We start from the raw sequence: 13,237 nt of genomic DNA on the forward strand, positions 1-13,237 counted from the left end.
TGCAGTTACCCAGGGTCGGGCCATGCCCCAAGGGAGCTGGGCAGTTGGACAGTGTTACACTTCGAGATCAGCCTCCAGGGTCCCCGGGCAGGGCAACCCCCTCTGGCCCGCAGCACCCCAAACGCCACCCTCGCGGCACGCCCTCTGGGCGGTAGGACCCTGGACCCCGAAAGCACTATCAATTTGGACCCTGGAATGATTAGGACCTCCCTCCTGGCCTTTCTCTACGCCTCCGGCGGCCCCCCTCCTCAGCCCCCAGGCCTTTGTCGGAGACTGGATTTTGCATTTTTCTTTCCAGGTGGGCGGCGGGGAGTGGGGGGTGGGGGACCGGCCTTGGTGAAGGTCGGTGGTCCCCTCGGCCGGGCGGCTGCCGCTGTCCCAGCCCCACCCGAGCCATCCGGGCGCACTCACCTCTCTCGGGTCCGGGCGCCGGAGGCCAGGCCGCGGGTCTGTCCCGCCCTGCTGGGCCCGACGCGGGCGGGCGGGCGGGAGGAAAGGACTGCCGCGCGGCTGCGGCGGCGGCGGCGGCGGCGGCGGGACCCGGGTCCGGCGGGGGCGTGGTGCGGGAGGCCCTGCGCTCGGGCTCCGGCTCCCGCTCGCCCGCGCGCCGCGCCGCCACCTGGAGGCGGAGGAGGGGGCGGAGGCTCGCGGCGGCCGGGGCAGGGTGCGGCTTCCAGGAGGGCTCCTCAGGGCCATTGCTCTCCCGTGGGGAAAGCGGAGGGGCCCCGGGGCTTCTTCTCCACTTGCTCATTTCGGGGCTCTTGCGGGGAGGGGCAGTGGGGAGCAGGTGGCCCGTTTGCTCCTGCCAGAGCTCAGCATATGTGTGTCGTGTGACTTGGTGAACTTGACCTCGGTGGGCTGGGCCCCAAAGCCCGAGCTTGGGAAGGGGAGGGCGTTTCTGAGCTCTGCCCCGACCCCCACCTCTTCCCTGGCCCCTGCCAGGCCCCTCCCTTTCCCCCACTCCCCACCCCAGGCTACCTGCCCGACTTTCTGTTGCCCACTCTGCCCCACTTTACAGATGGAGGGTCCCCCATGCTGTCAGCCTCCCCAGGCCCACTCCTCCTGCCCTAGCTGCATGGAGAAGGGCAAGAAGAGAGAATGGAAGAAACGAGAAGCCGGAGGCAGCCTCCAGACTTGACCCGAGGGGCCTCTGTGTGCCCTTCTGCGGAGGGACACTGCGCACACCTGCGCCTGCCAGGACGCTCAGCTCTGCGCACCAGCTGCTCTGCTCTTGGATGTCCCTCCTTCTTGGCCCCTTCTCAGTTGTTCTATCTCTTCCGTTTTTCAGCCCATCCCTTAAAAGCGGTGCTCCTAGTGGCGCGGTGCAGCCAACCTGTACTGACTTGTGAGAACAGGTTAGTCAATTTCCCAGAATTTTCCAAGCCAGTTGTTACACACGGCCATCATTAAAAATAAGTTTATGTAAATCTGCAAGTAATTTATGTTAAAAACCATAGTAGTAAACACTCAAAATGTGCCTCTTCTTAATCAGTTTACTCTTTGTTACCTGTGCTTTTCAGGTTATTTGCACCTGTTTCCATCGCATAGAGGCAATATATTACGGGGTACACTGCACGTCTCCTTCCGCCTCTCTGGTTAGTAACACCATGGCTGCAGCTTGAAATTGGCCATGGCCAGAGTATTTCCGCCCCACAAATTGGCGAGTGTTAGCAATCAGGGCTTGATTTATGTCTTCCGCAGTGTCTAGACTCTCTAGACTTGATTGAGAAAGTGATAGGGAAAATGTGAAGAGTGCAGATTAAATTTAGAGGTGTATCTTGGATGAATATAGTATGTAGACTATATTTCTATTTTTTTTCCAATGTGCTATGTCTGTAAGCCATCACAATGTGAGCAGCACAAAAAAATTGAGGAAATTTGGCCAGCATTCAGCAACTACTACCTGAGTGAGCAATTGCTCATGCCATCAGTGAGTGAAGTTCTGATATCCATCTTTAGCTTGTTTCACTTTCATCTTACTTGCTAACATAAAACATCAACTGGCATTCACATTGGAACTACACTCATTCATCTCTTGCAGGCATAGGCTGGCTATAAATACATAGGCTTGGCAAAAATCAGTGAGAGCATTCTAAGAGAATCCATTGACTCTATGGATTTTGTAATAAATGTATGTATTTTATAGATAGTTTATTTGTAAATTATGTCATAGTCCTTTATATCTGTAAATATGTGTGTGTGTATGTACATTCCCTCACCCTGGTTGGTTGATAAATATTTTGGCTGGATGTTTAATGTTGGCTGGTGCTTCCCAAGTTTTGCCCTAGGCTTTCTCATTTTCTCACTTTAAGTGTATTCCACAGGGTAGCCCCTTGTCCCACGTGCACGTCATGCCGGATTCTTTGTGACCCTATGGACTGTAGCTCCTCTGTCCATGGGATTCTACAGGAGGGAGTACTGGAGTGGGTTGCCATCCCCTCGTGTCTCCCGCATTTATCACTAGCGCCACCTGGGAGGGCCACAGACGATCCTGTCTCCCTCCAGGCAGCAGTGGGCATGAAAATCCAGTGGCCACTTGGATATTTCCCAGACACTGGGTCACATGTCTCCCAGGCTAGTGCAGAGAGGGTGGGGCCTAGGAGCGCAGAAGAAGCGTGATCTGGGGTGCCCCCCTCAGCAACAGGGCCCAGGGTACCATCCAGAGAACCATCCCCTGGGGCTGGCTGTGTATGAGTGAGGTGTGGAGCCAACTGATGGAGTGATGGATAGGGTGTGGGTAGGAGAGGGGGTCATCAAAGGCTGTCTGGAGGAACGAGATGGGGGGAGGACAGGGAATTGTGTGTTGAGCACTTTTGAGTTGTCAGTGTCTTGGGACTTCCCAGCTGAGAACAGATCTGGATGTTTCCAGCGAGAGGTTGGGGCTTGAGATAAGTTTGCAGCCTCTGCGAACAGATTGGAATGAAAGTCGTGGATGTGTATGAACTTGTCTGGGGCCAAAGGAGGGAGTGAGAAGAGGGCTGGGTGTGCCTTGAGGTGAGCCCAAGGGCCAACTAAACCACAAAGGGCTGGGTGTGGCAGGTGTGGAGGTCACCTGGGGTAAATGTCCTGAGGTGCTATGAGGGCTGAGCTGTCTGAGGCTGGCAGACTAGTTGGCAGGCTCCCACCAACACCCAGGGTCAGGGGTGTGTGTGTGTGTGTGATCTAGGGTGAGCATATCTGGCTAAGACGAGGATACCAGCGTGCTCATGTACTCTCGGGTCCAGGATGTGAGCCATGAAACATGGGATGCGAAGAGACGAGGGGTCAGGCCCACATCACAGAGGGCTGTGCTCGTGTGACAGCTTGGTATTGCTGGAGGAGCCGGGGAGAGAAGTTGAGGAAGCCTGGTGTCCAGGCGGGGGCTCTGAGGGGCAGTCAGCGCTTGGAGTGGGGCAGGGGGCCAGCTCTGCAGAGGTTCAAGGGGGAAGAGGTCTGGAAGGCAGAGCCTAGGACTTGGCACACAGGAAGCTTCCGATGAACCTCTGTGGAAGGAATAAGTAAATGAATGATGGGCTGGCAAGTCAGCGCTGAAGAGCCATACCACAGTGGGGAGAATTGGGAGACAGAGAGCGAGGATTCCAAGGGGTGATTGGCCAGGTGTCAAAACCTGCACAGGCCACACGGCATGAAGCCTGCAAGGTGGCCGCTTTTCATATGCCAGAGGGAGCTCCGCTGAGTGGTCAGATGCACAGATCACAGAGGCTGGGGGAAGAATGGGCAGAGAGGTAAGAGGAGACCCTTTGCCTAATTTTATTTTTTGGCTACACCAAGAGGCATGTGGGTTCTTAGTTCCCTGAACAGGGATCGAACCTGCGGCCCCTGCATTGGACGCTAGGAGTCTTAACTACTGGACCGCTGGGGAAGTCCTGAGAGGAGATCCTCTTAAAGAAGTCTGGTGAAAAAGGAAAGGAGACACCGAGGCAGCAGCTGGACAGAAATCTGGAAGAAAGATTTTGATATATGGATATTTATACACCTTCCTTCCTTCTGACTTCCGCCAACCCTCTCCCCTGCCCCCACCCCCTCACATCCATCCATCTGATTTAAGCACCTGATCTGAGGCCTCCAAAGGTCTAAACTGAAGGTCTGATACTTTCTCGTTAGGTAGCTTTGGGAACATCCAAAGGACCCTTGTAAGCTGAGCTCCTGCCAGACACAAATCCCATATCAAAATAGGATTCAATTTACGCCAAGTAAAAATAAAATTCAAGTCTGGGAAAAAAAAAAAAGGCTGCCGTAAAGAGAAAAACCTTGCTCTCTACATTCTCTGACCTAGTGTCCAAAGGAGCTGTGGATTCCAGTGGCCAGTGCTAAGGCAGGAAGCCTGAGCTCCCAGCGCCTGGCCGACGATGCTATGATGAATGGTGAGGGAAACCAGGACTCAGTACTGGTCCATGTCCTTTTATTACAATCCTGTCCTGTGTTCCAGAATGAATGGCTTTTTAATACACAACCTGAAGCACTCTGAAAAGCGATCTTAACTTCCCATTTTTTTCTCAGTATATCGAATCTAAAGGGGAAAAAAAAAATCACCACGTTTAGTACATCCCAGGAAAAGCACCTTTACTAAACAACAGGAAACAAAACGAGCCAGGAATCTGACCAAAGAGACAAAGCAGCAGGTGAGATTCCCGATAGGAAAGAATGACTCCCAACGGAACATAAATAGATTCCCCTCAAAGTACATACATTTCACATGAGTGTGTACATACATAGGTAATATATTAAAGGAAATTTGGTTTCTACCATGAGAAGTTTACTCAGAAATAATAAATCAACATCTCACCTGAGATGGGGAGGTCGGGGCGCTGCAGCCACGGTATAAATTGAGGTGCATCACTGCTGCACACGCCTCCCCTCTTTACACTATATACACTTGCTGGGTGGGGGACTGGGGCGGGGGTTTCTCCCTGCCCCTCCCGCCAGGACCAGCAGATCCAGTGTTTGTAGAAAAGTGAGCCAGGGAAGGCAGGTGGCTATAATGGCCCAGGACCCCACCCTGTAGAGCTCAGGAGCTGGCTCCAGCAGGGAAGGCAAATGCCTGAAGCCACCCCCGCCTGCCTGGAGAGCCGCGTTGGCTCTGGGGTGAAGGGAAGCGCTCAGGACCCCAACAATGGCATGACAGCAAGCCTGCCTCTGGGGTCCACCCACGGCCTCCAGATTTTTGTAGTTTGGCCAGTGGGGGCTTCTCCTGGGATCAAACAGCTTTGGGGAATAGAGTTTCCAGACCCACCAGGGCTCAGCCCTGGGAATGTGTGTACATGTGTGTACACACGCCCACATACACACGTGCTTCAGTGGAGGTCAGCAAGTTGCAAACAAAAGTGTTCTACAGGGGCGTGCTCAAATAGTGTCTGCTTCAGGGGCTGCCTTGTCACTGCGTTCTGAGTGTCCCCATGGCAAAGTGGATTTGTTCAAAAGATACCGGTTGCTGGAGGCTACAGATACAGAAGACAGGTTGCATACCAGCGGGGCTCAACCCTCTCAGGGCTTGGCACAGCATTTTTAGCAACAGAAGACACTCACGGGAACCCTCTCTTCCTTCTCAAACCCATTCCTGGCGCCGCAGGCAGACAGGGAAAAGGCCGTGGTGATCAGCAGGTGCGATCCAGGAGCCAGGTCACACGCAGCCATACTCGTACCACACCGTCTGCTGGTCGCCACCCGGCTCGGGGGACGCTGGCGTGCTCTTGGAGCTGCTCCCACGCCCGAAGTCCTCTTGGGTCCGACTGCCCTGGGGCGCCAGGTCCGGAGACCTGCCTGGGACCTTTGCAGGGAGGCCCTCGCTGTGGCCCTGCCCTGGGACCCCGTCCCCTTCTGAGGGGCCGAGCCCCCCTCGGACGGGGGGCATGGTGGCCAACTCCCCCGGGTGCAGGGGGCCTTGGGGCTTAGTCCTGGCGGCCGGGGCTGCAGCGGGTGAGAAGTGCTGGAGCTGCGAACTGCTGCCGCTGCCGCCGCCGCCTCCAGTGGCAATGGCTGGGGATGTTGCGGACTGCTGCAGGGGGGCCGGCCTCTCCTCCTTTGGGGGAGCCAGTGAGAAGCGCCGCAGGTCCAGCGGCCGGCTTCGGGGGCTGGGGCCCTGACAGGAACCGCCAGCCTTTCCCGCAAGCGGGGTCCGCTCGCGGGCCAGGCCATGGCAGCCAGGGGGGGTGGAGCTCTGCAGGTTGTGGCTGCCTGGGTCTCTGCCCCCCGAGGCTTCAGGACCCCCCAGCTCCTGTTTGCAGGCCTCCGGCCCGCTGGCCCGGAGGAGGTCAGCGGAGGCCAGGCTGAAGGCCCGGTTTAGGGATGCACTCCGGCTGGCCGGCGTGTGGGAAGCAGGGGGCATCGTGGCCTGCCGGGCTCTGCCCAGGGACAGGCTCTGGGGTGGCTGGGCCTGCCTCTGGGGGACACTGGGCATGGCCTCGGCCTCAGCGGCTCTGAAGTTCGGCTTTACATACTGCCCAGGCTTCAGCGGCTTTCCCTCGGAGGTGCAGATAGGCATCTTGATGGTGGGGGCCACAAAGCTGGTGGGCATCTTGGCCCCTTCTTTCCTGGGCGGTGGGCCTGGCTGGCCTCCAATGGACGGGAGATCACTGGCCTTTCTGAAGTAATCACTCAGCAGGTCATCCCGGCAACTGGGAGCATCCTGCAGGCAAGAGAAGAACTGAATGAGTCCAGGGGCGGGGGGTGAGGGTGTGTGACTTGGAGGTCCCTCCTCCCACCCAGGATGTCCCCTGGGCTGCCCACACGGCCGGGACTGAAGTTCCTTGCTTGGCCTGTTGAGGGCCTAATGTCCCCACTGCACACACTGACCTGGTCGGGTGCGGAGGTGGGGGTCAACGTGAAATGAGGATCATTAGGGAGCCGACCCAGGTACCACTCAACTTCACAAACAAGAAAGCCGATTCAGAGAGGAAATGACTTCCCACAAAGCTCATCCGTTTTATGAAAGGATCAGGACAACCGTTTCGACCTGGGTTTCCTTTTCTACCAGGTGGCGGAAAGCTGATGGGCAGGACTGGACCTTCTTTGTCAGCCCACCAGGCTCAGACACGCTGCAAGCACCTTCCAGTGGGCCACAGAGAGGAAGACAAGGCCAGCTCCGCAGAAGCCAGAACCAACCACACACAGCATCCTCACTGCCTCTCAGATCTTTCTCCTGATTTTAGGAAGGGGAGAGGCAGGCACAAGGGGCAGAGGGAACCAGAAAGGCCCAGGAGAAGGCAGAGGCGGCCCAGCCCTCCAGACTTTCCCCTGTGCAGCCACCACCTGGCTGGGCTTCCCCCGGCCAGGAACCAGTGTCCTCTGTCACCATCCTGGGGGCAGGCGGAGCCCCCGGAGCCAACAAGCTCGGTGGGCCTGTTCAGGTCAACTTCAGCCTTCTGCCAGCACCTCCCAGCCTTGAGGAGCCCAGCTAGAGGTTTCTCCCAAGGCTGGGGATGGAGCAGGGGAAAGGTCAGGGCTGAGAGCTGCTAGAATCAGACCCCAGCCGGCTGGGACCTGTCAGGGGGAGTCAGCCTGCAGGATGGGTCAGCAGCTCGGGAACCACCTGCCAACAACTCCTGGCCCCTCAAAACATTTGGATGCTCAACTTGACAGAGGCACACTCTGCTGTTTCATGTTAGCTTGAAGCCTTACTCTTGGGTGTGTGTGTGCAATAAGAACCTGGGTCATCAATATGGACAAGAACCATTTATCAAGTACTTTCCACATGTCAGGCACCGTGCTAGGAACCAGGGGTGTAATCCAAAAAACTTAAATTTGAAAGCAACCTTGTGCAAGAGTTGTTTAAGGTTGTATTAAAACATCACTTAATATGTAAGAAAGGACTTCCCAGGTGGTTCAGTGAGTGGTGAAGAATCCGCCTGCCAATGCGGGCGACGTAGGTTTGATCCTTGGCTCGGGAGGATGCCCTGGAGTAGGAAATCGCAATCCACTCCAGCATTCTTGCCTGGGAAACCCCATGGACAGAGAAGCCTGGCAGGCTACAGGCTATGGGGAGGCAAAGAGTTGGACACGACTTTGCGACTAAACAACAACAAATATGTAAGAACACTGAGGTCACAAAGATTAGGCATCTGAAGAAGGGCAGACTGAGGATTAGAACCCATGGCTGTTTGACTCTGGAGCTGTCTGCTGTACCTCCTGGCCCCTTTCTGCACGCTTCTAATTAGCCTCTTCATCCGCACTTTCAGGAGGTCACCCAGGGAGCCCATTGTGTGACTCTGCTCTCCCAGCACCACCAGTACTCGGGGAGTGGAGGCGTGGGTGGCTTCTCTAGGCCTGATCGGGGGAGGATGGAAGTGTCAGGTGGGGCTCGTGGGGTGAGCACCTGGGCCCATGGAGGGGGAAGGAGGTGGCTCTCAAAGGCTGAGCATCAGCTGCCAACAGAGACTGTTGCAGTGAGACAGCTTTGGGCTCATTCAGCCTGAAAAGGACATGTGCTGATAGTGGCCTGAGCAACAGTGTCTGTTAGGCCTAAGCTGAGTGCGGAGGGGCCGTGCCCCTTGTGAGCAAGGGGACCTGACCCCTGAGATCTGCCCGGGGATAGGAAACCCACTGGGACAGGCACATGATCAGAAATGGATTAAGGAGAAGAGCCATCCAATTGCAGGCACCCTCGATTTCTGGACTTTTCTCGTTTGCTCCATCAGGCCCGTGGTCCTCAGCCTGTGATGCCTGGACCCTCAGTGACAGTGACAGCACCATCTGGGAACTCGGCAGAGATGCAAAAATCTCAGAATCCCTGGGGTCCAGCCTGTGTCCTGCCAGGCGAGTCTGATGAACGCCAGAGTTTAACAGCCACTGCATCAAGACCATAAACTTCTGGAGGGCAAGGTTTTGGTCCTTCTCAGCTTGGTTTCCCTAGATTCTAGCCCACAGTAAGTGTTTGATAGACAAATACATGAAGAGAGGGGAGGGGCCATGTTTTATAATTCTTTGGCACCAACCACAAGACCAAGCATCTAGCAAGTATGCTATAAAAACTGGCCCATTTGCTTTGTTTTCTAAGAGCAGGCAACATACATATTGCCTAAGACACAGTAGCTGCTCAATAAATATCTCCAAGACAAATATTTTGTGTTCTCTGTGTCAATGTGACGCATTAATATGGGTCACAGAGTTTACCATGTGGCTACAGAAAGTTCAACTGTATTTATTTAAGGGAAATGAGATGCCATCACTGAAGCACTAAACCTTAAAAGATCTCAATTATGGAAAAGACCCTGATGCTGGGAAACATTGAGGGCAAGAGGAGAAAGGGGCGACAGAGGATGAGATGGTTGGATGGCATCACCGACTCAATGGATGTGAGTTTGAGCAAACTCCGGGAGATAGTAAAGGACAGGGAAGCCTGGTGTGCTGCAGTCCATGGGTTGCAAAGAGTAAGACGTGACTTAGTGACTAAACAAGAAGACAGTATATAAGCCATCTGTTTAGTAACCCAGTCGCTCATGGGACTGAATTTAGACAGCATATATTAAAAGAAATGGCAACCCACTCCAGTATTCTTGCTGGGAAAATCCCATGGACAGAGGAGCCTGGCGGGCTACAGTCCCATAGGGTTGCAAAGAGTCAGACACAACTGATTATGCACATATATACATGTGAAAAAACAGATGTGCAGCTTCAGAAAAGCTAAATGGAGACACTGAAAAGGTGACATGGGAGGGAATCCTAATAATGGGGGTGTCTGGGGTTAGATCTGCAGAAGAGAGGTTAGCAAACCAGAGCTGTGGGCCAGGTCCAGTGTGCGGCCCCTTTTTGTATGGCCTGTGAGCTAAGAATAGTTTTTATACTTTTAAAATGATTGGAAAAAACTTTTTCTTAAAGAACAATCATTTGGGACACGAGACAACTGCATGAAATTCAAACGTCTATGTCCGTAAGTCAAGTTTTCTTGGAACACAGCCATGCCGACTCATTGACAGATGGTCTAGAGCTGCTTCCCTACTAAAATGGCAGTGTCGAGAGGCTGCAACAGAGACCGTCCTGCCAGGGAAGCCTCAAATATTTACTCTCTGGCTCTTTATAGAAGAAACTGATCTCCGCTGGTGAGGGCTCAGGGGAAGTGGGCACACAGAGCTCTGCCTCAAAACCTGGTTGAGATGCCAAGCCCAGAATGCGTGCTGGGCACATCTCTCAAGCTCGCAGCAGTGGGCACACACCATCCCCGCCCTCCATGCCAGCACCAGGCTCTGCCCACTCCCTCCACAGATGGAGCAAACAGCCTCCGAGGTCTGGGGCTGGCTGCCAGCACCGGGACCTGCAGGCTCGTGGGCTTCCTCCCCATCTAAGGAGCCCCACATCTAAGCTGCCCCCTGCTCCATCCCTGTATCTCTGCTGCCAGTTTCTGCCTGCTATCCCAATCCAGGGAGTGTGCGAGGGATGATGGACCCGCTGTGTCCCTTTGAGCCCCAGGGCCACTCACGGGGGACGGGGAGTCCCGGTTGCTCTCCTCCAGGAACTCCTCCAGGGTGACCATCTCGCTGCTTGGGGAGGTGGAGCAGGGCCGCACCCCACCATGGGGCTGGGCCGTGCTCCTCTTCTGGACACCCTCCTGGGGGAGAGGCCCGTTCCGTGGTGGGGGGTACTCATGGCGGCCGAGGGCGGGGCGCCCCGGGGTGCTGGCATCCCGTGGCAGAGTGGCTGTGTCCCTGCTGGGGATCAGGTCTTCGCTGCTGAAGCTCTCGGACCTGCCGTGGAGCTGGTCAGAGGAACCTGGAGTCACGACACAGAGCACACATCAGACCGCCTCTGCCTCCAGTGGGCTCCGTGCTGCCTGCCGCTCACCTAGACGAGAATCCTGCCCAAGAACCCTGCCCGAGAACCCGGGGCACACTTCTCCCAGGCTTAGCACTACTAACAGTATGTGCTAAGCATCCCATACTCTGGGATGCTTAGAATTTGGAACAAAATAGTTTGAGATAAACGTGGAAAGTTTCTGCTAAAGTTCATACTGTTAGTAGTGCTAAGGTCCCTGGTGGCTCAGCTGGTAAAGAATCCACCTGCCATGCGGGAGACCTGGGTTCGATCCCTGGGTTGGGAAGATCCCTTGGAGAAGGGAACAGCTACCCACTCCAGCATGGGGTTGCAAAGAGCTGGACACGACTGAGCGACTTTCACCACACTCATTAGCTCTCATCCATTCATATATTTAAAAGCTTTACTGAGCACTTGCTGTATGTCAGACGGTCACATGGATACCAAGAAGTGAAAAAAATCTGTGTAAGAGTTTATGGTCCCGGGACAGCAAACACATTCTTTTCAGACGTACAGGAAACATTCATTAAGACAGACTATATTTTGCACTATAAAATCAACTTTAAAAAACCCGAGACTCAAAGCCACTCTGTTCTCTGCCCACCGTGGAACGGAACTAGTGTCACGATCCCCCTTCTAAAGATGAAGTCACTCAGATTCAGAGGGTGGCTGACTCGCCGAGGTGCCCAGACTGTCAGTGGGGGTGAAGGGATTGGAACTAAAATCCATTTACGCTCTCAGCCTGCACTTGAAACCACGTGAGGTGGCCTTGGAATGCAATTAATATCGAATGCATGGAAGATCTTGGGGAACTGTATTTTAAAAATTACAAATATAATATAAACACAAAGACCCACAGACACTGCCAAGTGCCCAGGAGGAGGGCCGGCTCACCTTTGCGGTTAAGAGGTGAGCTGACACTGGGCGCGTTTCTACTGCTCTCCAAGCTCCCCGGCTGGGACGCTGAAAGGCAATGCCAGCATTCGATCTAAAGGCCCGTGACCAGGTCTAGCCTGGACCGAACCATCTGATCTGAGAAAAATTCTGGAACAAAGTCACTCTGCAGAAGTGGAGCTGAGTATGCCCCGGAAGGATGGGTTTCAGGACATCCCGTGTTCTCCCATGAGGGTGGCTAACTTCCTTGAGTGCCAGGTATGGGCGTCCAGAAAAAACAGTGTGAAGATTTTTGTTTTTTTAAAGTTAGGTCTAGGGCTGTGGCTCCAAACAATTTTGTTAACGAAGAAACTCTCATGCAGAACTGAAAAAGCAGATGAAAAAAGGGCTGCTCCAGGTGAGCCAAGGGTTGGGTGCAGGTCCTCACCCCTATTCCTGCACAGATCTTCCTGGAACATGTGTGAAATCTCCTGCCTAGGTGACAGTGCAGCTCGGTGAGGGCGGGAGCCAGGAAATGGTGGTGTGTGTTCACGCGCGTACATGTATGCAACCTCAGCTCCCTGATCCCGGGAGGAGGAGCTGGGACCCTCAGCAGGACAGGGAGCACTCGCTTTTCCCAGCTGTCTGCTGTCCTTCAGCCCATCTGTCTCAAATTCACATCTGCCCCGGAGTGACCTTTATGGTGACGAGTGCTGGAGGGAACCAGGCCTTGGGGCTGCTGTCTGCACTGAGCGTGTCTGTGGTGGCTCTTGGATCAGAGACTGAGTGCCAGGACCAGGGACGGTGTCCCCCTGCCCTGCCAAGGGCAGGCTGTGCCTTCAAGTCCTGTAGGCCACCCCTCTGGGTCTCCTCCGCTGGTTGTACCGGGCACCATCGCTCTTATCAGCCTGCCCTGTATCATTGTTTGTCCTGCTGGACGGCGAACCCCCAGGGGACAGGCCGTGTTTCTGTCATCTCTACATCCTCCCAGCACACAGCTAGTGTTGAGCGCACTGAAAACGAAGACACGCTGCTTACAAGCCACCTCCCCCCACCGCCTGCAAGTTTGCTCTTGTTCTTCTGGGTCTTTAGGGCACCTAGTTCCCAAGTGCTGATGTGTTCGCTGCAAATAGCATGCATCTGGAAAACACTTATTAGCAAACCGCATTTGGGGACAAGCCAAAAAATACACAGTTTTTTGGTGCATGGTATAAAAGCAAAATAAGTCCTCTTGTTGAGAAGGGAATTTTTGAAATTTAAAAATGCACATCCCTCTGTAGAAAGCAAATTAAGTTTCATTAAAGAAAATTGTGATACAAATCAATGGGACCCAAAAGCACTTTCATCTAAGTGTTGCATCGAAAATCCCTTTCCCTTCTTTTTCCTGATAAGAGAAGCTCAAGGAATCAAATACTTAGGAAGAAAACCCTTCTGGTCAGCTGACAAGCATAAATCAGGCTACTCCAGTTTACCCAACGTTGCAGGAGATCCTTGCTATTGTGTTGCCCACCACTCGGTGCAAACACCTAAGGGCTCCTTGTGTCAACCTGTGTCACCACAGAGCTTGTAAACTGGGAACATCTGTATCTGTATCATAAAATTTTTAAGAGATGCTAGCTAG

General features: G+C 54.2%; 2 protein-coding genes and 1 long non-coding RNA gene across 3 annotated transcripts in view; all 3 read right to left on the bottom strand.

Annotated features, from left to right (window-relative positions):
- The window catches only part of GPR68 (G protein-coupled receptor 68), a 36,486-nt gene extending 35,883 nt beyond the window's left edge, over window positions 1–603 (bottom strand). The window contains exon 1 of the mRNA XM_069558945.1: window positions 412–603. The gene's annotated coding sequence lies outside the window, so the exon portion shown is untranslated. The remainder of the gene's footprint in view (window positions 1–411) is intronic.
- A 3,123-nt stretch (window positions 604–3,726) lies between these two features.
- On the bottom strand, window positions 3,727–4,510 carry LOC138423446 (uncharacterized). The gene is made up of 3 exons (XR_011250263.1): window positions 4,273–4,510; window positions 4,052–4,146; window positions 3,727–3,939 (listed from the first exon to the last, which is right to left on the bottom strand). It is a non-coding gene; the product is annotated as an uncharacterized lncRNA (long non-coding RNA).
- Window positions 4,511–4,537: 27 nt separating this feature from the next.
- The window catches only part of CCDC88C (coiled-coil domain containing 88C), a 144,804-nt gene continuing 136,104 nt past the window's right edge, over window positions 4,538–13,237 (bottom strand). Inside the window, exons 28-29 of the mRNA XM_069559328.1 lie at window positions 10,412–10,701; window positions 4,538–6,625 (exon numbers count right to left, since the gene is read on the bottom strand). Coding sequence (XP_069415429.1) covers window positions 5,621–6,625; window positions 10,412–10,701 — 1,295 coding nt within the window. The 3' untranslated portion in view covers window positions 4,538–5,620. The remainder of the gene's footprint in view (window positions 6,626–10,411; window positions 10,702–13,237) is intronic.

Source organism: Ovis canadensis, chromosome 18 (assembly GCF_042477335.2).
Source record: "Ovis canadensis isolate MfBH-ARS-UI-01 breed Bighorn chromosome 18, ARS-UI_OviCan_v2, whole genome shotgun sequence".
Taxonomy (NCBI): Eukaryota; Metazoa; Chordata; class Mammalia; order Artiodactyla; family Bovidae; genus Ovis; species Ovis canadensis.